The sequence below is a fragment of the Oreochromis niloticus genome, linkage group LG12 (assembly GCF_001858045.2).
Source record: "Oreochromis niloticus isolate F11D_XX linkage group LG12, O_niloticus_UMD_NMBU, whole genome shotgun sequence".
Taxonomy (NCBI): Eukaryota; Metazoa; Chordata; class Actinopteri; order Cichliformes; family Cichlidae; genus Oreochromis; species Oreochromis niloticus.
The window spans coordinates 35,546,530-35,573,589 of NC_031977.2; the positions used below are offsets into that span (position 1 = coordinate 35,546,530).

At 43.4% G+C, this 27,060-nt stretch overlaps 1 protein-coding gene and 1 long non-coding RNA gene across 5 annotated transcripts in view; both read right to left on the minus strand.

The window, feature by feature from the left end:
• Positions 1-11,274: 11,274 nt before the first annotated feature.
• Positions 11,275-16,039, minus strand: LOC109204562 (uncharacterized). 4 transcript variants are annotated; one of them, XR_003213327.1, is made up of 3 exons: positions 13,323-16,039; positions 11,898-13,232; positions 11,275-11,797 (listed from the first exon to the last, which is right to left on the minus strand). It is a non-coding gene; the product is annotated as an uncharacterized LOC109204562 (long non-coding RNA). The 4 variants fall into 4 exon arrangements; XR_003213329.1 differs by having other exon boundaries at positions 11,898-12,110; positions 12,753-16,039; XR_003213328.1 differs by having other exon boundaries at positions 11,898-12,113; positions 12,753-16,039.
• A 553-nt stretch (positions 16,040-16,592) lies between these two features.
• smarca2 (SWI/SNF related BAF chromatin remodeling complex subunit ATPase 2) overlaps positions 16,593-27,060 on the minus strand; it is a 63,537-nt gene continuing 53,069 nt past the window's right edge. Inside the window, exons 30-34 of the mRNA XM_003444549.5 lie at positions 24,578-24,683; positions 24,074-24,175; positions 23,679-23,808; positions 23,047-23,180; positions 16,593-20,215 (exon numbers count right to left, since the gene is read on the minus strand). Of these exons, the coding sequence (XP_003444597.1) occupies positions 20,180-20,215; positions 23,047-23,180; positions 23,679-23,808; positions 24,074-24,175; positions 24,578-24,683 (508 nt within the window). The 3' untranslated portion in view covers positions 16,593-20,179. The remainder of the gene's footprint in view (positions 20,216-23,046; positions 23,181-23,678; positions 23,809-24,073; positions 24,176-24,577; positions 24,684-27,060) is intronic.

A 27,060-nucleotide genomic window follows, 5' to 3' on the forward strand; every position in this document is an offset into this window, starting at 1 on the left:
TGCTGTGATTTCAAACAGAGTCCTGGTGACTCAGTGGGCTCAGCCACTAGTTTCAGGTTATACTGAATAAAAGACTTCCTGCGTGCGTCACCAACCAAACCACATTCAGTGACCTCATCACCTTTTTCTGATGTTGGGTTTGAACTTCAGCAGGTCGTCTTCACCACCCAGTGCATTGCTGCCATTGAGTTAGCTGGTTAGATGTTTGTGTTAACAGCAGTTGAGCAGGTGTACCTAAGGCAGGGGTGTCCAACTCCAGACCTCGAGGGCCGGTGTCCTGCAGGTTTTAGATCTTTCTTCAAGCGGTGGAGGTGCACCACACCTTTGTGCCACATGTGCATCAGTCTAATACATTGTCATTGTTGTTTGACGAATCATAATGGCAACTGTAGTATATAATCAGGTATAAATACTTTATTTACGAGACAAAACATCTGTTTCAGGTCATAACAGCATGTGCTGTTCTGCATAATATCTGCATCAGTGCTGGTGACATTGTGGCCCCAGACGAGGAGCCCGAGGATGATGCCCAAGATGAGGGGGAGACTGGTTTGGAGGCAGTCAGTGGTGCTCACTGGCGGGACCAGCTATCTGCTGAGGTGTCTGTCCTGGAGGAGGTACCCCCGGACCACGATTATTGTCAGCAGGCAGGTATCCCTTAGTGGTGCATCTTTAAAGTGCTGGAATTTTACGTGCCATATCTGTATTGACATGCTTGTTGGCACCATTTCGTTTTTGCATCGTTCTGAATACATTCTAGTGACATGACAGCCGTCAGTTTCATCAGCCCTGCAAACCCAGAGGAAGATGATGCGGTGGACAGTGGGCTTGAGCATGCCTGAGCAACTTCTGGAGACCACCATGTGAGATGCTCCACTCAGTAGCTGGCAACGCAAACCAAGGGTCTCACTTGTGGCACCTCCTTCATCTCTCTGGTCCTGGTCCAGCAGATTCAGCAGTACTGCCCGAGACTCCCTGCTCAGCCAAATGTCAGGCCTGGTTAACAATGCCTGTGCATACTGGGACACTCAGGTTAATCCTGGACCACAATGGGCATTTCATTACCAATAATCCTGTTGTGTTTTTCGTTGCACTGTTGTTATTTTTGCAGTTTGGCAAATTCAATAGGTCAGGTTCCCAGAAATGTTTTTACGTAGTTCATGACAAACATGCAAATACAGTTGGGATGTTCCCATTTTCTTCATTTACATAACTGAAATCATCTTGTTTGTACAGAACAAAGGTTGGAATAACAACATAAATAAAGTGCAACTATGTACATTGAGTCGTATTTACAGAAATCGAATCCTTTTTCTTCTCAAAGACACCGAGCAGCCTGTCCATCCTCTCGGCTCTTCGTTCCTCCATTTGCCGTTGCTGTCTCATGTCCTCTTTTAATAAAGCAATAAGTTCATCTTCCCTGTCCCTCTTCCTTTTCGCCACTCGTGCCTCCAGCTGGTCCTCATCCGCCTCCTCTTCCTGCTCAGGAACTTGGTTGCCCACTACTGAACTGGGCCCTGGTGTGTCCTCCTGGATGGAGGAAATTAGGACTGGAGGCCTGGTAGAAGGCCTCTGTCCTAATACCTGATCCATGGGTCCAAACCAGGGCCATGTCGCAGCAGTGGGCTTTCCACTTCCACCCTCGCATGTCGCTGGATACTTGCACTCCTAAAGGCAGAGGAAATTTTCCCCGCCAGGTCCATCGTCTCTATGATTGCTCTGACAGACGAAATATGATAGAACATGTCAATCATGTTATTCCCTGAATGGCATCCACAGCAAAATGTACTAGATTGGGACCACAGGGCAGACAGTTCACTCTCCCTTGTGCCTCACTGATTAGAAACCTCATACTGTTGCTGTACCTCCAACCCACTGCGGCTGAGTGTTTAGCACCGGTGAACAGGTGCTCATTGTCACGGCGGAGTCGGATGAACTCTGCCGTCTGCTCCTTGGTCCCTGAAATAAAGCAGGACATTGGATTACATTCCCGACCACCTTGCACTTGTGTTTGATCAGCTCCCTGTTTGCCGTTTGTATGTCCCACACAGCTGAATATGCTGTACAAACTTTAATGTCAGGCAAACCGATTTATTGTGGGACAAAGGCAGCACTGACTAAGGCCAAACAATGACTTTTTAAGGTCCTAGGTTTATGTCTCTATCATATTTGACATGGATGGTGTCACCTTTGCAAATATGTGAAGTCTTGGTGGCTCACGCAGATATTTGGAGTGTACACAGCTACATCCTTGCCTGGAATATCTTAACATTTTAGTTTGTGGCCCAGAAAGGGCCATACTGATACTATTAATTACACATGTAGTGGTAATACTACTATTCAACTGCCTTCTGTCTGGAACATGAATCAAAAATATGCAGGACTGTGCATTTAAGGTCACGTGGGTCCAACAGGTGTCACAAGAGTCACCTTGACATTTACAGCTTCCACTGACTTTTACATCGTGACATTTGTTTCGCTCCTTCAAACATATCTTACATTTTAAGGTGTAGCTGTCCTCCGCCGCCGTTTCTACCTTCTCCGCAGCTGATGCCATCATTACGCACTGACCTGGCTGTGTTGCGCTAGGACTCCTGGGATATATGGGACCACAAAGTCTACACCAGACCCACACTTCAAATTGGGGAAATGAACTGCGCATTTGTTGACCGCATTTGGAGTACACTTTGAATTGGGACTCCCTTCGTCACGTCGCTGTGACATAATCGGCCTCTAAATGCGCACTACAAAACGTGTGGTCGCTGGATTGGGACACAGCCGTAGTTCTCCAGAGGCCTGGTAATGAACTAATCATGTGATTCAGGTGTGTTGACCCAGGGTGAGATCTAAAACCTGCAGGACACCGGCCCTCGAGGCCTGGAGCTCCCCACCCCTGACCTGAGGGGCTGGTGAGTAATGGTCATAATTAGTGTGGAGAGTCATCCAGTAGCAGCCACGAGTCATTAGCTGAGTAGCATGATTGTTCATGTGTCTCAGACTGAGGAGCAAAGATGGTGGAGCATCAGCAACTTAGACAAAAGTGTCTTTGTCAAAAATGTAGCGTCAACAAAACCACCATTAAAATAAGTGTGGCTCCTCGCCTGAGACCAGCCATGTGAACGACAACACGAGCGCTTCTGTTTGCTGCTGCTGTTCTTTGGCTGCGTGTGTCAATGAGCTTCTTGGGACCAGAGCTGAGCCCTGATGCTGAGCGTCATCGACCGTACTTGGCTAATAAACGAAGAAACTTTGGACTTCTGTCCTTACAGCATGAAAACATCAGTGTCTGAACAGACTGTCACCCAGTGCAAGAACATAATGCTGGGCTAGACACGTTACAGGAAACGGATTGGAATAAATATCTCTACAGCTTGTTTCTGTTGGTGCACTGTAAAAAAAGGATATTTAATTCATCTTCTGCCACCTTTTAGCTTTCATTCAACTGTAAGTGAATTCACAGAGCTCATAGATCTTCACCTCTGCCTCCAACTATTCAGTTTGATTCAGCAGGCAGGCAGACTCCCAGCTGCCCACTCTAATTTAATGAAGACCATTTATCACTCTGCAGCTTCACACAAAAACAAACTATTCCCTTACTTACCTTTCTGAATTGGAAATGTCTCAAAGCACAAAAGAAGCACATCTTTTACATCCTCGTCCGCTGTGCACTGCTCTGCTCTTCCTCCTCTGACTGATTGTTCATTAATTAATTTCACACATTCACACCTTGTGACTCACGGCGACACCTCACATGGCGACACGTTTCACTTTATATGCAGCGCCATATTTCACATTGGAAGAAATGAGCTTTTCCCCTTTTCCTGTTCGATCGATATGGTGATTTGTCAGACCTGCCTCGCTCCTTGTGGCCCTTCTGCTTTACAACATGCTGTTCTTCAGGCCTTCCTGTTTCACAGCTGCCAATAAATTACTTTTTTCACCCTGTATACACGAGGCCGCGCTAAAGGCTATTAATCTCTTCAGATTTGTTAATGGAGCAGCTTAAAAGTGTTGAAGTGTTCTCTCTCTAACAACACTCAGTATGCTCCCTCACATTCCTCATGATTCTCTAGACGAATGATGGCCGTCCTCTTCAAACAACTAATCTTTGCCCCTCAGAGTGCTCAACAGTATAAAATGTTTAATCTAAACTACATTTGTATTAAAGCAGTGTGCTGTTAGCCGTTCAAACATAGACAAGGTAACGATGGCTGGTTTATATTCAGTTTCTTTAGCTTTGAGGAGGCAAAGAGAGAAATCAGATGCTTGTAATACAAGACAGGTTGAAAACAGGTGCACAGTCAGAGATGCAGCGTATAAGTTTGTATAAGAAGGTAAAGTCTAGAAAAGCTGGCAAAAGACTAACGAGGGTACGAAGGATCATTAAAGGATGCAAAACTAACAGACAGGAATACACAAGGAAACACACGTCTGAAGTATTGCAGCAAATTACAGGCTGCTCGTGGACACATACCACAACATGAATACAAAATCGTGACACCAGGCGGCTCTTTGACCCCCAGACTCTCCACTGCTTCGTCTGTAAACCCGTCACTGCTGAGACTCCAGCAAAACACTATGAAAGATCTTTCCAGCAGGGGTGAGATTACACATCTGCCATTAGCATGTTGCTAAGACAGACGAGATATTTGTCTCTGATGGTGCTCACAGTGTCAGATTAAGCAGATGGTCTGAAAATCTCATGTTTCCATGACTGATATCCAGACAACACGCTGTCTTCCGGACCCGCACCTCCACACAAAAGCTCTCCAAATGTAATCAAAGTGCTGAACTCTCTCATCGTGTGCACTGATACACTCAGAACATCCTGTGCAATATCATGAAGGACTGTGCAGCCGACATGTGTGTGTATTTTCACTTAAACTTGTTGTTTTTCCTCTAATTTTACATTTTTATTCTTATATAGCAACATATTTGCTCTGTGCTGGCTTCATGTGGTGATAAATCTAAGGAAGGTTGAGTGCTCAGCGTCCTCTATGAATGGAGTATAAGCACACCATTTGGGATTGATTATAGGACTAAATTATATGATATGATAAATAAAACACTAGTTTTTGACACAGAAGAATAATGAATTCGCGGCCGCTCTGTTGACAAACTGTAAAACCTTCGTTACATCAAAGCCCAGACGGAGCAGCTGCAGGGAAAATGTTATCAGAAGGTGCAACTGCTGAGACAACAGGCCGCGATCTTCTCTTTTTACAAGCCAACCACCTGCTCCAGCCGCCGTCTCTAATCCCGCTTCTCTTTCAGACGTTGAATTCCTCCGGAGCACATCAGGGTCAAATGATGGAATAAAGAGATGCCCACATGCCAGGCCTTTTTCTGCTGCTCTTTGTCCTGGCAGCTCTCTTTGAACTCGCTGCTCTCTTTAAGGTGAGATATCAGCCACCAGATATTCTCAATCAGTCCGTCCACTCGCTTCGTTGCAGAGCAGCGTTCCTGTTCTTCCTGTTTTCTGTTTAAAGTGAAAAAATAGTCAAAGACACAGTTTGACAAAGTAAAGCAGAGCTGCTAATTTATCTGAGATAATACTGCAGGCTTTTATCTGCTTAGGTGTGAGGAGGAGGATTAAATGAGGATGGTGCCTGTCCAAAACAGCCGTGCAGTGCATGAATAAATAGTTCATAAATAAAGAGTGCTGTCCTACTTTTTAAATTACGTGGGGAAAAATAAACTACAGGTTAAAATTACACAGCCAAGCATGAAATATGAATTAAAACAAAAGACAAAGCTGTTCAGAGAGTTTATTTTATCCTTTACATCCCATTCTGTGACGAGCTGCCAAAAATATGGATAAAATGTTCCTACAAAATGCAATTAAAATACTGAACACTGAGCCTCATTTGAGCTCTTTTACTAATTAAATATTGCATCGAGCGCTCTGTGTTTTATTGGAGCAGCTCTGAGTGTTATTATGGGCTCTGTTGCAGTTTCCTGTCTACAGGTAGTTGATTTGAGCTCTTCAGCTTGCAGTGAACAACTTTCCAAGAGTCTGTCTAATTAAATGACAAAAATCAGCACAGCATCATTTGTTTACTCATTCCTAAAAATATAAATTTACATTTTAATCTAAATATATTTGTTCAGTCTGACAACATGGTCAACGAGGTTTCTTTGCCCCAGAAGAGATGGAGACGTTATTGTTCTCCATTCGTCCGACAATCGTAACACTGCGGTGCCAAAAACAGACTCAAACACATGAGTCAAAATCACAGTTTTATTAAAGCATCACAGTTAACTTACACGGAGGGCAGACAACATGGCGACCCATGTGGACGCCTCTATAAGAAGAAACGTTGGCAGTTTTGTGTTGACACAATCTCACAGTCTTCGATTGTTCAGAGCTCAGAGGGAAAAAATTGCTACGTCTCCGTCACTACAGGCTTCAGCTAGCATGACGAATGTCAAAGTTCCTGCCAGTATAATCAGAAAAAGTACGGCGTGTTCGCAAAGGTCGTCTTCTCTTTGCAAAGAACATCACAGCATCTCTGAAGTTTGCACAGCTGCATCTGAACAAACCGTCTCAGCTTTGTTCTCAGGTCCTTCAGACGGACGAGACCAAAGCAGAGATGTCCAGAGATGGGCAGTACAAGTTACTGTAATCTGATTACTTTTTCAAGTAACAAGTAAAGTAAGGAATTACTATTGCAAAAATGTAATTAGATTACTGTTACTTTCCCGTAAGCATGCTGCGTTACTGTGTTACTAAACCGTGATTCTGTTTGCGACATGAGAGCGACAGGACTCAGAGCTGCTGAAACTTTGGCTTCAATTATTTTTTGCTGTGTTTTACTTGCATCTATTTGAAAGAGTGAGTGTAAACACAAAACATTATTTTATTTTATTTGCTGGAATATGCAGGAAATATACCAGTCAGAGACTGCTGCATATAATTAAATGTTTGCTTGATGCAATGTGCATAAAGTTAAAGGTTTAAAACTAATAAAACAATTTTTAAAAAGAGACTTTTTCATTTGGTTTAATTTTATATGATGGATTATGCAGAAAAATAGAGTTGGGCTGAAAGCTCTATTGCTTTATTACATATTCAGGTTGTGCATCATGTTTTTAGAAAGTAACTAAGTAACTTTCACAGAACTGCAGAGAGTCCTGTGAAAAATAAATCTGTATGTCTATAATGAGACAAGTGATTAGCTGATTGGCCCTCTGAAGTCTTCTTCTGTGGTGACAAGCAGCCTCACAGTATAAATGGGACTGCAAAGACAAAAATTGAAGACACTATCAAGTACAGACCAAACAGCTTCATGGGAACACAAAGAGAGTGAACTTTAAAGAATTATCGAGTGGATTACATTTTTCAAAGCTGGCGTGTATCAGTGTTTCCTGCCTCATGTGGTCTGTTTGCGCTGCATCATCTGCATTTTAGCTGTCGTTCAGTCCTTTCAGTCACTTTCCTGCAGGAAAGAAAGCGTGCTGCCATTCTGATCCTTGAGGAGTGACATCACCAGTGTTAAACACCGAAACGATACCTGTGGGAAGAGCTGTGGGACTGTGATGCACAGGTGAGACTGATCCGTGAGACAGTGCAAACAAATAATATCAACACTGCTTATTTCCCAGGTTGCGACATTATTGCACTGCTCCTTTATCCCGGCTAAATGTCACAGCCTTCAGACAAAATTATTTAACCCGCTGAGTCCCACCGTGCTGGAGGGATGGATGTGGGCTGACGGCTGCTGAAGGTTGTCACATTTCGCTGTATGAAGCTTTTTCTGCATTGATGCTGGAAGGAGGGGAAGGTACAGCAGCGCTTTCAAATGCTCATTCATAAAATGAAATCTGTGTCCTTGTCCGTAACAACAGAAGGCAGCTGAGGCCTGAATCACAGAAGAACAACACCTGCCATCGCTGCCATTTCAGCTTAAACCACCCCGGTGACTGCAGCCGCTCCTTTTAATATCCGTTTCTATGCAGCTGATAGGGATGAAAAGCTTATTGATGCCCAACTCTCCAGAAAGTCTCTTTTCTCCGTTCTGGTTCACTCTCTTCTGACCTTTATGTGAGCACCTCTCATGTTTTGGGAAGCTGAGATAGTCAACAAAATCAGTTTTACAGCTGCTCCAATCTAAAGCTCCAATCTCCTTTTTCTTCACTGTGAGCACATATCGATATATCATAGTTTCAATCATCTCTGAGTTTTTGTCTCTGCAGAGGAACAGACACAAGCACCTGGATGGTGTCCTGGATCTTTCATCTGTTTTCTAATAATTCACTGGAGAAAACTGCAAAAACTTTCAAGGATCCTGTGACCTTGTGGGTTAGGTGGCTCTTATGGACTATGATAGGCCTCCTCCTGATTTTAATACAGTAATACTTTAACATCTGTAAATGTAGCTTTTGGCTGTAAAGTAGAGAAACAACTTTGGTGTTTGTCTGCTCTGTAATACTGCCAAAAGAAGAGCGAGCGGTCCCACCGATCAAACAGCTTGAGGTCCTCGGTGAGTTTAGGCTCCTGCATGAACGAGGTCTCAGTTTGTGGTTTCACTTCCTGTTCAGCTTGTTTTTCTTTCAGCATGCAGCGATATGTCCTAAAAGTTGAACATGGAGTCTGCAGAGACTCTCCTGGGGACACCCTGAGGATCTGAAGCTTTTCCTTTTCTTTTCCAGCTTCTCTGGTGGCTTCATTAGTTTCAGCTGTGGGGGGTGACACTTGGTTTAAAGACATTTGAAACTTTTTCACGTTACTGCTGAAAGAATTTTTACTCTTGGGTCATGAAGAACTAAACAGACTCTGTATTCAGCAGGTGAACTTATAGCGAAGGACTGACATGACACAAGGCTAAAAGGTGGGACTGAAAATACAGATGACTAATTTAACACCTGAAACAAATCGGAAGGGCGGAAAAATGCAAAGAAGAAAGAAAGAAAGACGGAAAATAAAAGAAACGCAGACATAATCTTTCAAAATAAACACAAGTTGTACTCAAACACCAGGACATCTTTGTGTGGTGCAGATAATTTGAGATTTAGGATAAATTTATTACGATTCGATTTCCAGTGACAACACTTTGGTTCAGGCTTTGATATCATCACATTTCTATATGATGTTGTCTTTATTCCTTGATATGAAACACTTTTCAGTGCCCTGGTTGTAAATCTGTCCAAGTGCATGTAGGTGCTTTTTACAACCTTTTCATTTCCAAGTTTGTACATTTTATTTTTCACATAACGGATGGATGGATGGATGGATGTGTGGCTTTGATGGATGGATGGATGGATGGATGGATGGATGATGGATGGATGTGTTGATGGATGGATGGATGGATGGATGATGGATGTATGTGTTGATGGATGGATGGATGGATGGATGATGGATGTATGTGTTGATGGATGGATGGATGGATGGATGGATGGATGGATGATCGATGTATGTGTTGATGGATGGATGGATGCGTGGTTAGATGGATGGATGGATGGATGGATGATGGATGTATGTGTTGATGGATGGATGGATGGATGGATGCGTGGTTAGATGGATGGATGCAGATCTGTGTGAGTTACTGAAATTATATATTCAGCTGGAATTGAGCTTTTTCCTTTGAATCATCACTGTGGCACTTCTGAAGGTCACCAAGACCAACGTATTATTGGTTCGGTTTGCTTTAGGGAGATTGTTTAGTTAAGAAACTACCAGATCTGACCTTTCTAAGTCTCCCCGAAAAAAGGCTGTCAGGCTGAGTCTTTGTTCAAATGTCACACATCTACAATAATTATACTGGCTGGGATGTTACAGACAAAAAAACCCCCACTGGATCCAGATTCTGGATCTTTTGCTCAGTGTGAGGAGTGTAGGGTTAGTCAGGATATCAGTGGCAGGCAGGCATGTTTCCTTGGAGTGAACAGAGTAACGTGCTGGAAACGACACATCAAATCCACAAAACTCTCTTTGTGTCCTCTGTTTATTCTTCTATTTCCACACTGATGCACTTGGTAAACACAAGCAGGAACCTCTGAGCTGAAACCTGAAGGCAGAGACTGCCGTTCCTCCAGTGACCACCTGATTCTGGCCCCATAGACTCACAGCATTACAGAGTTAAACGTTTGGCCCTTTTGAGTATGAACAGTAGCTGAATTCTTTTACACGTCATCCATAATGACGGTGTCCCAGGCTGATTTCTGTCTGTAAGGCCTCACCTCTGCTACTCGAGTCACTGAACTGGACTTCGCCATCATATTTCTGTTTTTGGAACATTTTTTACATAATTATATGAAAGTATATGGCATGTCCAAAGATGTTTGTGCTTTAGCTTTGATGAGTGAAATTCCAGTATTTTATTATACTGCTGCTTACAGACCAGCAAATATGTATCTTTATGGGTGACACACCTCACAATCCTTAAATCATAACTCAGCACTCCACCCTCTTGTCCAAATATGGCCACTCTTCCCACACAAGACTGACACTGTGGCAGTGAAAGTGCTGATGTCCTTCAAATTTTAAGCTCTAAACCGGTGGGCGGCATCAAGGCCCCAATCATTCTTCTGCTGTTTTGTTATCTCCATGAACAGCAGTACACAATAAGACTCTTTTAATTCAAATGCAATACACAAAACAGGCAGATACTGGGACTAACAAAGTAATTAAGCAACAAAGAAGAAACTGTAGAAAAATAACAGACTTTAAAGTTCAGCGTTAAGAAGTGACATAAAGGAGCAGCCGTCACACTGAAACCTGACTGAGTGCGGCTGGATTTCCACTCTCCTCTCCTGCCAAGCTGAGGTGAGGCCAGGCTAACTCCTGCACAGAAAGTGAGCATCAAATGACTCGACGTGTCATTATCCCATCATCAGTTGGATCAAATTATTTAGTCTCGTTAGTGGACTTTAGTTTTAATTACCCACCACTGTTCCATAGCAGTTGGGGGTTTTTTTAATGACAAAAACATTTTTCTTCTTCGGTGGTAAAAACTTGAAATATTTTCCCAACTGTTTAAACAAAGTATTTTTGGACAAAGTGAGAATTCCCTCAAGAAAGGATCGTTTCCAGCTGTAACTGTGCAGCAGGACTCTTTACTATCAGTAAATTTCCCCGCCAGTAAAAATCAACTTTGACTGATTGGCTGTCTGATTTAATTATAGAATAACAGAATGGCTGAATTCTGTGACTAATGCACTGCATTGGACAACGTGACAGACCAATTCATTAACAACAATTAGTGATAATAGGAAACTAATTCAGCTTTGCAGCACGCAGCTTATGTGCTTTTGGCACAGTGGGAGTTTTGAACCAGTTGTAAGTCAGAGCAGCCGTGCAGAACTAAAACAGGCCGTTTGTCTCCGTCATTATGGGGCAAACGTCACAATACCTTTACAAATCAGACCGAGCTTAAAGCTGTAGTAAATAAGTGGTTTCTAGCTCTGTGCTGGGTGGGTTTTCTCCAGGTTCTCAGGTTCCCTGAAATGAAGAAATGAAGCCTTTTATTGTCCACAGCACTCTGTGACGTGGTGGTGCTGGGATTTATCCAAAGGTGCCACTGTTCATTACAACCAAACGTCTCATCTCTGCTCTCATCTGTGCAGAGCACATTGGGCCTCATTCACTGACATGGTCTTACAATAATTACAATAAACACGTGGACCAGTTCCACTCTTACTGTGTGCAGTCAGTGAATCAGACTCATTTCATGTCCACAGGCTCATGCTGTCTGCGCACTATGCTCACGGCCACGTTTCTCTACACGAGGAAACAAGTTTACCTCAATCTGAAGTGGAGAGAGCAGCGATGCTGTCATGCTGCACAGAGACGGCCTGACTGAAGAAACAGAATCAATAATTAATAAATTAATAACAGTATTCAAAAAGTAAGGCAGACAATGATAATAATAATAATCAGTTTAAAGACATGTTTTTACATTTTCAGTCTGAGCTGCTTCTAAAGTACAAACAAATACGTCCATCCGTCTTCTGGTTATCTGGGCCGGGTCGTGGGGGCAGCAGCCCAAGCAGAGAAGCCCAGACCTCCCCCTCCCCGGCCACCTCCTCCATCTTACCCGGGGGAACACCAAGGCTCCCAGGCCAGCCGAGAGATATAATCTCTCCAGTGTGTCGTGGGTCTGCCCCGGGGCCTCCTCCGGTGGGACATGCAACACCAAACAAATCCAGTTATGAAATATTGATGACTGGCAGATTTGTGCGTACACACTTGTAGTTTGTTCAGATGCTACTGTGCCAGGCTTAGAGAGAGGAAGCCGCACTCATTATTAGGCCTTTGGAGTCTAAGATGTAGCACTCAGGTACCATCGCACACCTCTATAAAATCTGCTGATGAGTTAATCTGCTGCTGTGGATTATCAGGACCTTGGTGCTGCTTATTTATCCTAATTCATATGAAAGCATATGGGTGGACTTTTTTCACAGAAACGTTCTTTGTCATGACAAGTTACTGTAAACTTGTAGTTTACTCTTTTGCCCCTCTGAAGTTTGGAAGCTGTTCTTCTAACTTATGAACTTGGAAGTGTAGATTTGGGAAGATAATGGATGAACATTTATACAACAGGCTGGTAGCTTAGCCTGTATAAAAATATAAAGACCTGGTTGATCAGCTGTTAGTCTGATCGGGGACAGTTAGGACCAAATACCAGATTACAGCTCTGCCATGAACCCAACACTTTAGCTTTGTCAGTCACACTTTCTGTCTGACATCAACAACTTTCTGAGCTTTTTCTGTTGCTGTCGATTTATTGATCGATCTGCATTCTTCCCCTCACCTGTGGCCATGAGGTGCTGGCAGTGCCAGAAAAACACTGCAGACACAGGCGTCCTCACCGGGGTGTCTGGACTCTCCCTCTAAGGTTCAGGAGTGACTCGAGTAGAGCTGCTCTTTCTCCACATTGGAAGGAGCCACATGATTCAGTCTGGTTTCTAACACGAAGCCAGTGTTTACAAAATAAATCTCTAAAATGTGCTGCTCCGCACACCTTCATGAACCTTCCAGCTTCACAAATGTCATCAGTTGTTCATCAAATCTGAGACACGCAAAGCCTGTCGGGTCAGTTGATCGCTCAGTGCACACGGAGCCGCTGATGAGAGGGTGATCTCAGTTCAGGAGAGAGAAAGGATTTCCAGTCAGAGTCAAACTGACAACCAGATGGAGTTCATTTAAACTTTGACGTAATGAGGAGTTCTTCTGCAGTCTGTCAGAAAGTAACGAAGGGTCGACTCCAGATCTGAGAGCCGAGGATTGTGATCTGAAAATAAAAGGATCTCCTTTGTTCCAATAAATATTCAGCTGAAGTTCATTTTGTGAAGATTTCTGTGGGCTGATAAGTTCATCAAACCTTCGTTGCAGCTGTCAGACTTTTTGGCGGCTGGAGACTGAAACTTCATCTCTTCACTTGTTCCTTTGGCAATTTTTCCTCCAGTGGATTAATTTGTGGTTTATAAACAGTATATCAGCAGAGCTGGAAATATACAAGAAAGAACAGGCTGAAATTTCTAAATGAGGACTAGGAGGACTCAAAAGGCATCGTCAGGTTTACAAAGGCAGGCTTCAGAAGTTGTGACGTGACCACAATCATTGAGTTTTCAGATATTTTTGAAAGAAGCTCTATAAATCTTCCATACATCCTCCATTTCTCCATCATCTGCAGTGAAATGCTGCCATGTCTAAAAGCTCTCCAGTGAATAAATCCCGATGTACTGATCTCACCAAGGTGTGCTGATCCTGCCTTTCATAAAACTCCTTCCTGTTTCCAGCTCATCTTCACGACTTCACTTCGCTAAAGTGAAGCTCTTAAGCTCAAATCAGAAGCGTACCTGTCTGACGCAGACATTTGAGAGAGACGGTATGTTGACCCTGAGGTCCCGCTGAAGTTCTGAACTCCTGATTACGTCTCGGGATTGACAGAGAAGCTCGTTACTAGCTGATGTTTGTGAGATCGCCACACAGAGCCGTGGCTAAAGACGCGGACACACACATAATCGAGACGATTAAACGGGAGCAGATGTATGATCGCTTTCAGCTCCTTAACTGTGAGGATCTGCTGCCGGCCACCAGCTTTTACGCTAACATTTCATCTAATGAAAAAATGAAAATGCACTTTTAGATATAGATATTTCCATATAAATCATTAGAAAAACCGGTCGGCCATGAAAACGCTAACGTGACCTGGCCTCCAAGATTTCCGTGTGTACCTCCAACCTTTGCATGCAGCCCTAGTTGTCCTCCCATCTGAGATGCAGCCTTTGAGATTAAAAGGTCTCAGCACTGCAAAGGAAAATGAGCCTTTTCCTCGATCATGCGTTAAACTGATAGTGAACCTCGGAATCCGGAGGGAGACAAAGCCCTTTCCCGCTCGTCCTTTTAAGTTGTGCAAGCGTTAGAATGGACGGTCCCGTTTCCCGCTCTGAATGCAAACGTGCTGCAACACCAGAAAAGCTGGACTCTAATAATAGAGAGCACCTGGCCTTTTCAGATCGCTATGGATGAATCATTAGGAAGGAAAATTCCTTGATTCGGTTTGGAGGGACCTGCGTGTGCTGCTTGGAGAATGTGATGATGGTGGAGCCTCAGACAAAAGCTACAGAGGAATAGCAGGAATTACACCAGCACCTGACTTTTTCCAGCTGACATCTCTGGTGCTCAGACGAGGATTAACATCCAAATTGCCCCTCTCTTCCTGGGCTCAAGACTATCCCAACAGCTCGGCACTTCAAAGAGGCAGATAAAAAGGGGCGATGGATGGTCATTCTTCAGGGGGAATTGGCTTAGTGAAGCTCTGTTTAAAATGGCAGGGATACAAAAAGCAGGGCTGTTTTGATGTGCCGTGGCCAGCTGCGTAGCAGGGCGGCTCATCGTCTGCCCTCCAGTGTCTGAGCTGCACAATACAGCAGCGCTGCCATCAAATACAGCACGAAGCTGAGGGAAGAGCGGACAGACAGCTGCAGGGGCTCAGATCGCGGCAGAGATCCTCAGTATAGGACGGGGCTATTTTTGGAACCTGATTTTGGTTTTTGTTCACTTCACTCTGCTTTTAATCAGTGTTCAGCACTTTTTCCTATTTTCACCTTCAAGGCAGATTTAATATTGTCACCGGAAAAGTCTCCTAATGTATGAGTGTAAAAGAGCGCACCCAGCAGCTTTTATCTGTAGCCTGTTACAACCAAACTGACAGGATTAGCAGCTTTTATAAGCTTAACATGTCCTGGTGTACCAGGAATATAAAATACTGTGACAGATGAGGCACGACCAAACTTATTGCAACTTTCTGCAAAGATTTCACAGAACTCTCGTTGCTTTGAAACGATTGCTTCAGAGACGGCGCGGGTCTGCAACCACTCGCAGTCAGTTTCTGCTCTCAAAGCAACTGATGGAGTAGAGTTAGCAATAAGTTAGCCGTCTACAGTACATGCACAGACAGAAGCAAATGGAGATTCTTGCACAAACAGTGATAAAGTTGCCTATGGTGATAAATCAGAGATTAACTGTACAATGACACATGCATATAACCAAGTCCATCACAGGTGAGTTGCGCTCATCGGCGCAGGCGGACTCAGACAGGTAACATGGTGGCAACCTGTCTGCAAACCTTCACCAGGCTGTCAAAGCAATCCTTTGGAGACAGGTTGCCTCCAACCAGGCGGCCTGTGCGATCACCATCGACTATATCACTACAATAACATTTAAAGTCATTTCTGTAACAACTTTATGTGACATCACCAGAGGGGGTGTGGCTTAGTAAGGTCAGATTTTAATAAATACTTTTTAGAGTGGGCGGGTTTTTGTTAACATATTCAAATTTTGTGATGGTGTTCAACCTTATTTTCCCAACATGAGGTTTCTGTCATATCTGTGCACGGTATGGTTACGGTGGCCCTGAGAGGTCAAACGTATTCTAACCTATGAAAACACCAACAAATACAAAAAATGCAGCAAAAGCTAAAAAAAAAAGAAAATAAAGGGAGGAGCGTTCTGAAGGAACGCGCACTGAGACGTTCATGTAGATACAGTTTTCTATTAGCTGTTTACTGCTAAGCCCTCACAGCCACAGCTGCTCCGTCACATTAATGTCTCCCCAAAAACACTCCTGTTGTATTTGAAAGTATTTTTCTATTTCCTGCTGATGCCTTTGACCTCTCAGGCTAAACGGACGTGGGACAGCTGCCTTCCATCAGGCTGGAAGCTCAAAGTGACATAAATTGAAGCAATTTTGAAAAACAAACAAACATTTTGAGGTTTTTCTTTTATTTGTGCAGAGTACGTCCTGACAGCATTAAAAGCCTTGAAATAAAAATCTTCTGAAACATTCCTAATCACGTGGGAGTTGAACGGTATTTATAAAATAAGATGATCTGCGTCAGTTGAAAACCACTGAGGTTACGCTGCTCGTTAACTTCAGTGCAGAAGAACAGCACATTCAGATATTTCATATTTCATGACTTTTGCAGTTCTCCCTAATTAAAGAGTCTGAGTTTTATAACCGAAAACAGATGAATTTCAGGAGTTTGACGAGTTTTTAAACTAAAGCGTCAGAATAAAGGTGAGCGGCAACATCGGCAACACAAACACAACAAACAGCAGAAGGCAAAGAAAAACCAGAGACGTGATCTTTGTGTTGAAATCAGTGATGTTTATTTGCCCTGGGCTATGAGATACAACCACAAAGACACTGTGCAAAGAAAGCAAAGATTAAGTCACACTTACGGAGAGTCGGCAAGCACATATTACACAAAGTGATATATCTGCATGTGCACGGTATACTGTCAAGAGTGCATGCTACAAATAACACATAAACAATAAAATGAGGGCTTAGAACTAATTCACAAGTAACACAAACACCTCAAACAAACCGACACATCGTCTCATTAATCTCATAATACTGTTTTCTTTGTAGTAATTCAGGCCGTTACCAACCCGTCAGACTCGGTTTGTTACATTTATTTTTCAGATTTTTATGATTTCATTTTCTATTTTTTGCAAAACGACTGTAACATGTATTCAGACGCTACATTTACCGCTACGACAGAATCCTGTTTCATTCCCCGAAGCGAGATGTTTCCCCGTGAAACTCTACGAGCTTTCTACGTAGAAAATAACTCCAACAAAACAAGAAAATTAATGCGACAACGCTGTGATACAGAAAATCTTAAAAACATTAGAAGGAAGAACACATGAACCACGTGCACCTCCCTAAATGATGTGCGATTATATTTTTCTTACTGGAAGCGGTTAAAAAAGCGTTCGACATTTATGGCTGTGTCAAGTTCATCTGTCAGCTATAGACGCAGGTTTTTATCTGCCTGTGCTTTCACAATCGTGTAGTCGCGTTATTGACCGTTTGCTAAGCCCCGCCCTCCTGTTACAGTTACTGACATGAGTATAGAAACACATGAGTGCAGCTCTGCTCCCGCCAGCTAATCCAAAAAGTTATTAGCCAGTATTTAAAGAGCCTTTTTATTTTGTTTGGATATTTAAGTTACAACAGGGACATGGCGTCTCTGTACATGAGGCCTTGGTGATATCACAGTATTATAACATCCCCGGTATTTAGAAATGTCTACAGTATGATTTTAAATACCTTGAAAGAAGCAAATGTTCCTTTTTAAAAACAAAAAGCTGATGCAGAGAGTCTATATCTCTATGTGCAGGCAGGCTCTACTCATCAGCAGGGTGCTGAGCTCAGTGAGCTGTGAAAATCTGCAACTGCCGATCTTAAACTAACTAAACCTGTGAACTGTTTGGGAATTTTTAGAACTTCAAGGCTGATAAAGGTGATGCAGGGACACAGCTGAGCACTTCAGAAGGGAAGAACGCCATTTGTATCTCTGCAAACTGATAACATGTCATCAGGTCTCCAGGGAGAATCAGAGGAAGCAGTTAGTCTAGTTATGTGTTGACTTTCCCTTACAGAGCCCGCATGCAACCAAATCATGTTCTACTAAAAGTACTTTCTTCTTCAAAGTACGGACACATTGCTTGTTTGCAGCATGCAGTAGAGCTTGTTCTGCCCTGCAGCCCTGGGTACCTAACAGTGAATCACTGTTGTAAACTGATGATGGGGCCAAACAGTAAGGGCAGTGACATGAGACTGTTCGGGGAATCCCTCACACCACATAGCTACAAAGACGTCTATCAGCAGCTGCTCAGCATTTATCGACTGTTCAAACCAATGAAAACAATCATGGTAATTCCAAAGACTCAAAAAGCCTGCTCTAAGGAGGTTCAAAGACATGCTGGACCAACGGTACCAGCACAGCAGAGTACAGAGCAAAGGAAAAACACACTAATAATCAGCCCAGTGTTACTGTCTGTTTACATATTTCCACAGTTGCTGTGGCAGGTGAAAGAAAGGAGGCAGCTGTAGCTAATGAAGAACGAGATGTAGGAGAGCAGGAGGTGGAGGACAGCAGCCAACATGCTGCTTTGGGAGAGAGCAGGAGGAAGCTTTAAGGTGGTGCTGACGGAGCAGAAAGCAGAGAACAGGCCTTGTGTGAACTGTAACGTAATGCCTCAGCGTCAGGCTCAGAGGCTGATTAATATGTGATGACTAAAATCCCGTCTTAGTACTATGTGATCTATATAATATCCTGTTACTGTAGTTAAACATATAAGTAATCAGGTGTGTGAATGATGAAGCACACAGCTGTTCCTGATGTTGCAGCAGTACGCTGTGCTACTCAGCGAGCCCGCCGCTGCTGCAGGACTGAGACTGAGCTGACATATCACATTTAGAGAGCTTACATAGAGCCCTCAGTCACTGATGGTAATAACAGGGATATCAGTGAGGATGTGCACGTGAGGATAGGATAGATAAAGAGGCTGAAGAGATAATTGAGTTCGAGGAAGTCCCCGATACGAGACAAAAGTGCATGTCCACAGACTGATGTGCACCCCGAGGGAGACGCTGGATTAAAGTACAGTTAGTGGCCAGAGTTTCAGAGCAGCTGGAAAACTCAGAAGTACCTCAACGTTCACCCACTCGTCGCCTCTACCAGGTCAAGGTGGCTGTAGGCTGTCTGCACCACAGTGAAATCAACATCTCTCATTTTGCCACTCGTCAACATGAGCCCTGCGGGAGTTCTCCTCCTTTAAGATTCAAGCCCTCCCTGAGGCATTCGAGGCAGGTGAAATAACACGAACCCACTTTGGTTCCCGACAAACAGCAAAAGGCTTCATTGGAACCACGAGGACCCCGCCTGAAACCTCTGCCCATTTCTAGACTAAACCATGAGATTTAACTGGATTGTTCTATGATGAACAACAAAAGTGAACTTTGGGTTTCTCCACTGCATTCTTTACAGTTCTGAGAGAAAGTGTCGTAACTGTGGACTCATCTGTGACACGCGGCTGCTCAGACTGTTACATGCTAACACAGACATGAGCCCAGCTTTCAACAGTTTGAGGACTTGGACTGGACTGTGGTAAAACACGCGATACAGACTGTTCCAAGCGCTGAGCAGCTAATGATTCCACTCACCCCACAGAAAAGGTGACCTCAGCCTGGGCCAGTTAGCAGGTGTCAGCTTCTTTGAGGAGCACACACACTGACAGCGTGTTGAATCTACACACTGAGGCATTAACTATTAAATCTTTTACTTACTTTCATATTTATTTCGTACAAGCTTAAAAAAGCCTAGCTGTGATTGGACAGACGCTGCGCGTGGGAGGGGTTAAGCTAACGGTCAGTTTGTCTACATTTGGCACGGCACACGTTAAAAACAATAAATCCAAAACTTAAAAAACTGATTGCCATTTCTCCAAATTAGCTTTGATTTCACTGGTGATACATATTTTTGTTTTATTTGACTTTTTAAAAATCAGGATACTGAGGGTTTTTTTTAAAGTGCAAGCAAGCGATTACAAACAAAGCAAAAGCGATAATAGGATGACCAATGTGTTTTTTTCTTTTTTGTACATTTTTTGTGTGTTTTGTTAAAGCACGTAGTTAAAAAATATACTACAAAATTGTCTTAAAAAGAGAAATATAAGCTGATTGGTATTGCTGTATGTTATCGATTGTTAGTAATACATTTCTAAGCTGGTGGGAGAGGAGATGAGAATACACCCTACAGACACACACAGAAGACAAACGGAGCAAAGTTTAAGGAACATGAACCTGAACAACAGCAATGGAAGATATCGTCCTTTGTTTCTAAGTGCTGTAAACAATATCCTCGCGCCCTTGCTTCTCCTTCGTCACTCGTCATCACTTTTACTCTTGTCTGATTGATCCTGCAGAGACAAAGAGAAGAAGAGTGTTAAGAACGAGGAAGATTAAGAGGCAGAGGATGCAGCAAAGCAGCAAAGCAGCAACGAGAGGCAGAGCGGCCTGTGGCAACACAACAACGCTGAAGAACTCTCTCAGAGGAAAAAGAGGTGTGACGGCGAGGTCTTCACATCTTTCCCTGTTCTGAAGCTAGCGAGGAGAGCAGTGAAGGAGTGAGGCGAGTCAGACAAGGCTGTCCTGTGAAGAGACTCCGTCAGGGCAGAGCGTGCTCCCACCACAGCCGGCAGACAGCTGATGAAATCGCTGCATTCATATTCATGGAGTAACGTGAAGGCTCCGAGCTCAGCCAACATAAGACACTCAAACACTCAGCAGTTCAGCACCATAAATAAAAACACTGATGCAACACCTGGACAAAGGTAAGCTGCTCACTTACGCTGAAAAATACACTAAGACGGTCCTTCTCAAATAGTGCCCCCACCCGGGGAACACGGACTGGCATACAGTGTAATTGCACATCCACTACAGTAGGTGGCAGGGTTCTTAGGATCTGTACTTTACTTGAGCAGTTAATGTTGCAGATCAATTTAAATGTATTTATTGATTTTGTTTAATTTTATTTTTCAGAATCAAATGGTTCAAAAAATGTTTATAATTTGAAGAAGGATTTTTTTTCAGGCAAATCGATGCACTTTATCTGTAGTAGTAGTTTAGAGAGTTGCAGTACTACTACATGTACTTTAAATCTTTTCTGTTACAAAGTAAACAACATTGATAAAGTCAGTCTTTGTTTTAAGTTGATCTATATTTCTTTCTTTTTTGTTTTCTTTAATGTTAATAAGGATACAATGTTATGCAGAAATGTACTTATAATAACAATTTTTATAGACAAATGATACTATTTATAGCCACGGGGGGAGTGGGCGGGGCGTGAAATGTTTTCTTCTTCCTCAGGGGGGCGTAACAGAAAATAATGGAGAAGCACTGCACTGAGGCATCTATGATATGAAGGTGGTGCAAACGCTGACATGTAATCACATAAAAACCCAACGTTGTTGCTCTTAAGATGGATTGAAAACAGTCACACAGATCCAGTGAGACAGATTTAAAGGCTTTTATGATGCTTGTAGTAAATTAAATTAGCCGTGCGTGGTGCCGCCCGCACTGCTGCTTTCATTTTACGTCAGAGCTGCATTTTTAGTCACCAAAACTTGGTCAGATTTCCTGCGATACTCGTCTGTTCTCTGGTTTCTGAAGCTGTTCGCATAAAATCAGCATTTCTCAGCCAACTCTTACGGACTGTAAGTGAACGTGGAGCCACACAATAATACAGAGTCCCTTATACTGCATTTCAACTGGCTGCTGACGGAAACGTTCCTGGGATCCTACAGAGCGACCCATGAACTTCCTTTATGTCGGGTTGAGACCACACAATATCAGCCTAATGGTGTCCATGATTAAAAAATAAAAATGTCAAATAAATGTTGTGAAGGAAGAATCAACTTGTTAGATGGCAAACGCCTGACTCAGTGACGACTGTCGTGTGAGCCCAGGAAAAGACGCTCGCTTAGTTCCAGCATCAGTAACATTTTGGCTGTAGTTTGGTGACTTTATGGAAAAAGATAGATGAAAATAAAATAATCTAAAATAAAATAAACTTCTGACCAGGGTAAGTCAATCAGGATTAGCTGGCAGCAGTGAGGTACCACGGCCACCCCTCGGCCTCCCAGTAGATGCACCCATGGTATAAAAGTTGACCTCTGACCTTGAAGTCAAGATCACTGGGATTCAAACTCATTCAAGATTTTTAGTACGTTCACCTATGGTATCAACTGAAAGTCCTACATCACCTCGTTCTCACGGTATGGCACAATAAATGGAGAATATAAACGTGTTTTACCTCTCGATGTATTCGACTACACATCAGTGTGTTTTACATGCACTTGTTACACACTGCTCCACAAACAAGCCCTGTTTAAGAATTATTTAGGACTCATTTACATCCTTCCGATAAACAGGTCCTTTGGGTCTTCAGATGTGCGATTTGGCTTTTAAGTGAGCGGCAAACGCCGCGTCAACACAGATAAAAGACATGCTGGCTGACGAGGAATTAAATGGTGCTTTACGGAGCTTTGTGACTGTCGGTATATGAGACCAAAGCCCAGGGGAAGCTCACTCTATATGACGCGAGTAAACAGTGAATTTGGAAAGATGGACTTCAAAGACTTTGAGTGTGATTGCATCAGATGATTTACAAAGAAGTTAAAATCTTCAAAATCTCATCCCACGAGATCAATGAAACTTTGAACTTTTTCCCTGTTTGAGTGGCTGAAGCTGCCTGTATGTGCTACATCTTATTCCTGCTGCTGTACCGAGCTAACTTCAGGAGAAACTCCTATAATTTGTAACCACAGAACAGCGTTTATGTGGCCTCATCGTGGTTTTATTCCCGTATAGAACAGACAAAGGAGCAGAAAGAAAGAGGAGAGGGGAGGATACAAGGTGTATTTGATAGTGGGCACAGACGTGGTGCCTACCACAGCTTTCATTTCACATTTCGGGCTGAACAAACTGAGCGAAGCGGAGGATAAACACAGCAGAAGGTGGATAGTACCGAACTGAACTTCATTATCTACATAAGCCTTAACATGTGCTCATTTGGTTTCACATAAGTACACTACAAGTTTTTATCCTTTTATTCTACAGAAGATTTAATGACAGCCAACAGCTGCTGATGGACCTGAACCACCTGTGTCGGCAACAGAAGTACAATTATTTTACATTATTCACATCAACCATGAGACTTTCCCGAGTGGCTGACTGCGCAGTGACCTACATTATCATCCTGGTCCTCGTCGCTGTCGTCGTCGCTGACCACCGGCTTGGCCTTCCCTCGGCTCTGCCTCTTCTTGCCTTTGTCGTGGCCGCGTGCCTCCCTGCTCAGCTTGATCTTTACCCGCACTGACTTGGCTGAAACACGGGAGAAACGTGAACACAGTCTTACACCGCTTCCCTTCAGCATGTTTGAGAATAAAAACTACGACATCCTGTTTAACCTAACATATTACAGATGAAACTATTTGTTGAACGTTTAGCTGACATGGTAGATTTTTATGTTGGATGCCCTTCCTAATGCAGGTCTGTCAGGGATTTGTGTTGATACTCATGTGGATCCTTCATCTCATTCTTACTCAATCTTTCAGGTGTCATTACTGCAGATCAGCTGTAGTTTGTGGTTTTAAATGCTTTTTCATTCACAATAAATGTCCTCCCTTAATAATGACTCACTCCTATGTCTAAAACGTAATTTTCGTCTCCTCCTTTTGAAGTCAGCAGCAGTGCACGTGGCTCCCGCTGGGATGGCACTGATATCAAACCCGAGCAGCGTTCGCCAGGTTTGCACTGAGACAACAAAAGGTTGCTGATGTGTGTGTGTGTTGGTACGCGTAGCCACAAAGTGCGTCTTACCCTCGGCCTCTGAGTCATCGTCGTCCTCCTCCTCCTCCTCGTCACTGTCATCATCGCTGTCATCGTCCTTGGCGATCTTCTGTCTGGCGCTCTTGAAAACAGACTGAAGAACGATGGAGTCCTCGTATATCTGCGGGGGGGTGTAGAGTTCATTTTAGGTTAGCTCAGTGCTAATAACTATAACACAATGTGTTTGCAAGCGAGCTCGAGTCTGACAGAACAGGAGCCGATCAAAGCACAGCGAGCTCCGTCTAGCCAAGATTCTGAGGGGAAAGCCGTCACCGAACAAACAGCTGGCCCTGCCTACACACAATCATTCTAACCATATATAAATATATAAAGCTACTCTAACGAAGTCCAAGAATACCAATAAAGCCCACAGCAGGGTTTCTGACCTGGGATCCCTCCAAGTTGAAGGTCTGTGCGTTTTGACAGAGCAGCATCACGTCCTTCTCCAGGTCTCCCACATTCCTGTATTTATGGTTTCTCACACGTTCCTGTTGAAAGACAAAAACAAAACAGCGGCACTGAGCGACGCCTACATCCACACGGGTCGCACAACCTTAAACTACACTGACGTCAGGCTTCACCGTCTGCCCTTCCTTTCAAACCCATCATGACACAAAGCTCCATGGACGGTGAATTTACCGGATTATTCGAGTAACAGAGAAAAGAGCTGAATGGTAAAATACCAAAAACTGTTGGAACTAAATGAAAACAAATAGATTATCCCAAAGAGAAAGTTCTTTCATCTTTTTAAATACATTTAAGGAGTTTCTCATCTTACTGAGTATTCTCTTCTATTAAAGGACCTGTAGTTATGATTCTCAGCCCTTTCTTTCCCACCACTAACCCATCCCTCCTTTGCACAAATTAATGGATCACCTTAGATAACGAACCTTGATTTTTTTGAAGTCCACAGGTTTCCGGATCAGCTCGTAATATTCTGGGAGTTCCTTCCTGGATGGAAGCTGGACAAACACCTCACTCAGTTGCCTTCCAGAGCTGGAAAAACAAAAATAGCAGTTTGCATGCTGTCAAACTCTACTGCACACTAACACTGCCGGTGCTATCTATCACAGACCAACAGCAAACTGCAGTCATCACAACGCTGCAACAAAGAGCGAGCGCAGGAAGCCTCGTGGGACGGATGCTGCCGTCAGACTGCTGTAGTGTTTCTAATAAAACGAGACCAACTGGGTGTAAATGTTACTTTAGGTCTCATTTAAGGACACCTTAAATGAGAACACAGACATCACATTATAGGCTTTTATATTTATCCTTCTACAAAAAATATTAATAATTTTAAGATCCACATCATTGTGGGCAGTTATTCCTTTCTGCTTTCAGGCCTCTCTCCTCTGCAGCCTGCTCCCAGCTTGGACACTTTAAACGCTCCTTGTTGATAAAGCATATAGTTAAACCTGGATCAGGTGACCCTGCACAATCCTTTAGTTACACTGACACAGGTTCAGACTGCTGGGGGACATTTCTTCACGCCTCTCCTCTTTTAAATATGCATGTTTATTTTTCACTACAGCATTTGTCATTTCTCTCACATAGTGTGTTTTCTTTTTATCTCTCTATGGCAGGGTGGGGAGCTCCAGGCCTCGAGGGCCGGTGTCCTGCAGGTTTTAGAGCTCACCCTGGGTCAACACACCTGAATCACATGATTAGTTCATTACCAGGCCTCTGGAGAGCTTGAAGACATTTAAATCAGCTGTGTTGGATCAAGGACACATCTAAAACCTGCAGACACCGGCCCTCCAGGCCTGGAGTTGCCCACCCCTGCTCTATTGTCTCCTTTTTGACCCTACAACTGGTCATGGCAGATGGCTGTCCATACCTGAGCCACCTGGAGGTTTCTTCCAGATAAAGGGGAGTTTTTCCTTCCCACTATTGCCAAGTGCTGCTCACATTAAATCATCTAATTGTTTCGACTTCTCTCTTATACTGTAGGGCACGGGTGTCGAACTCCAGGCCTGGAGGGCCGGTGTCCTGCAGGTTTTACATGTGTCCTTTATCCAACACAGCTGATTCAAATGGCTAAATTACCTCCTCAACATGTCTTGCAGTTCTCCAGAGGCCTGGTGATGAACTAATCATTTGATTCAGGTGTGTTGACCCAGGGTGTTATCTAAAACCTGCAGGACACCGGCCCTCGAGGCCTGGAGTTCGACACCCCTGCTGTAGGGTCTTTACCTTTAGCTGAGGGCCCAGCAGCAGGCACATGGAGAAGTGAGATAAAACATTTTGTCGGACTGAACAGCAAACTTAGCACACGCAGAAGGAAAAAGGAGAACAAATAATGACTTTAACGAAGGGAGAAGTTAATTACTGTGATTTACGCTGATGACAATCATCAGCATTAGTGTCTGCAGACATCGGTCTTTTCTCCAGCTGACACAAACCTCTGTGGGAGGGTCACTCCTGTCAGAAAGGTTCATATTCTACTACACATGATTGATAAAGTGACTACTGCAAAAAGATCAACTCATCTGCATTCGTAAGAAAACACAGAGGCGACTTTTCTGTCAAATTATTAATGTCTAATATTATCTGTTAGATTCTGCCAGCACTGACTTCCCTTCTTTTTGTGTACTTGGCAGAAACACTAACATTTCAGGCTGTTCAGACAAAGTGGGATTATTTTTAAGGATCTCCTTGTGGCTTCTTTGGCCGTCGGTCAGGCTTCATCAATCATTTTATACCAGGCCAGCTCTTAATCAGAAGGAAAAATACTGAAATTCCAGATCAGCTGTGAAAAGTTCTTCAGAGTAAAAGAACAAGACATACTTTTAGACTTAATTACAGATGTTTTGACATTAAATGGTAAATGGCCTGTATTTGTATAGCGCTTTACTAGTCCCTAAGGACCCCAAAGTGCTTTACACATCCAGTCATCCACCCATTCACACACTTAAATCTGCAGTCATTAATTTAGGAGTTCAAGGGGAAAAAATACAAGCAACTAAGAGATGACGCTCCACAGCATCGATCATGGGACAGCGTTTTCACTGTTCTCGCTCAGCTGCCTGAATCCAAAGGGCTCACAATAGTCGGAGGCCAGTGAGATTAACATTTAAACAGTTTGGATTAACTTAGTGAGCTGTCCAGTTTGTGACACCAGGAAAATAAATGGATAACTTTGTAGAAATAAAGCAGCCAAAAACAGTCACAATAACACAAGCAGCAGAACAGCTGAGCTTTAAGGCTCCTGAATATGGTAGCTCGGTGCGTCAGACTGTGCTGTGTGAACTGAAACCATAGGGATGGATGGAGGGTTCAGGATGGGTTTAATATCTTTGATGTATGACGCCTATCAAGCCCAGCAAGAAAGACTTTAGGAAACACACTCAACTGCTGACTTCCATCAAAGAGC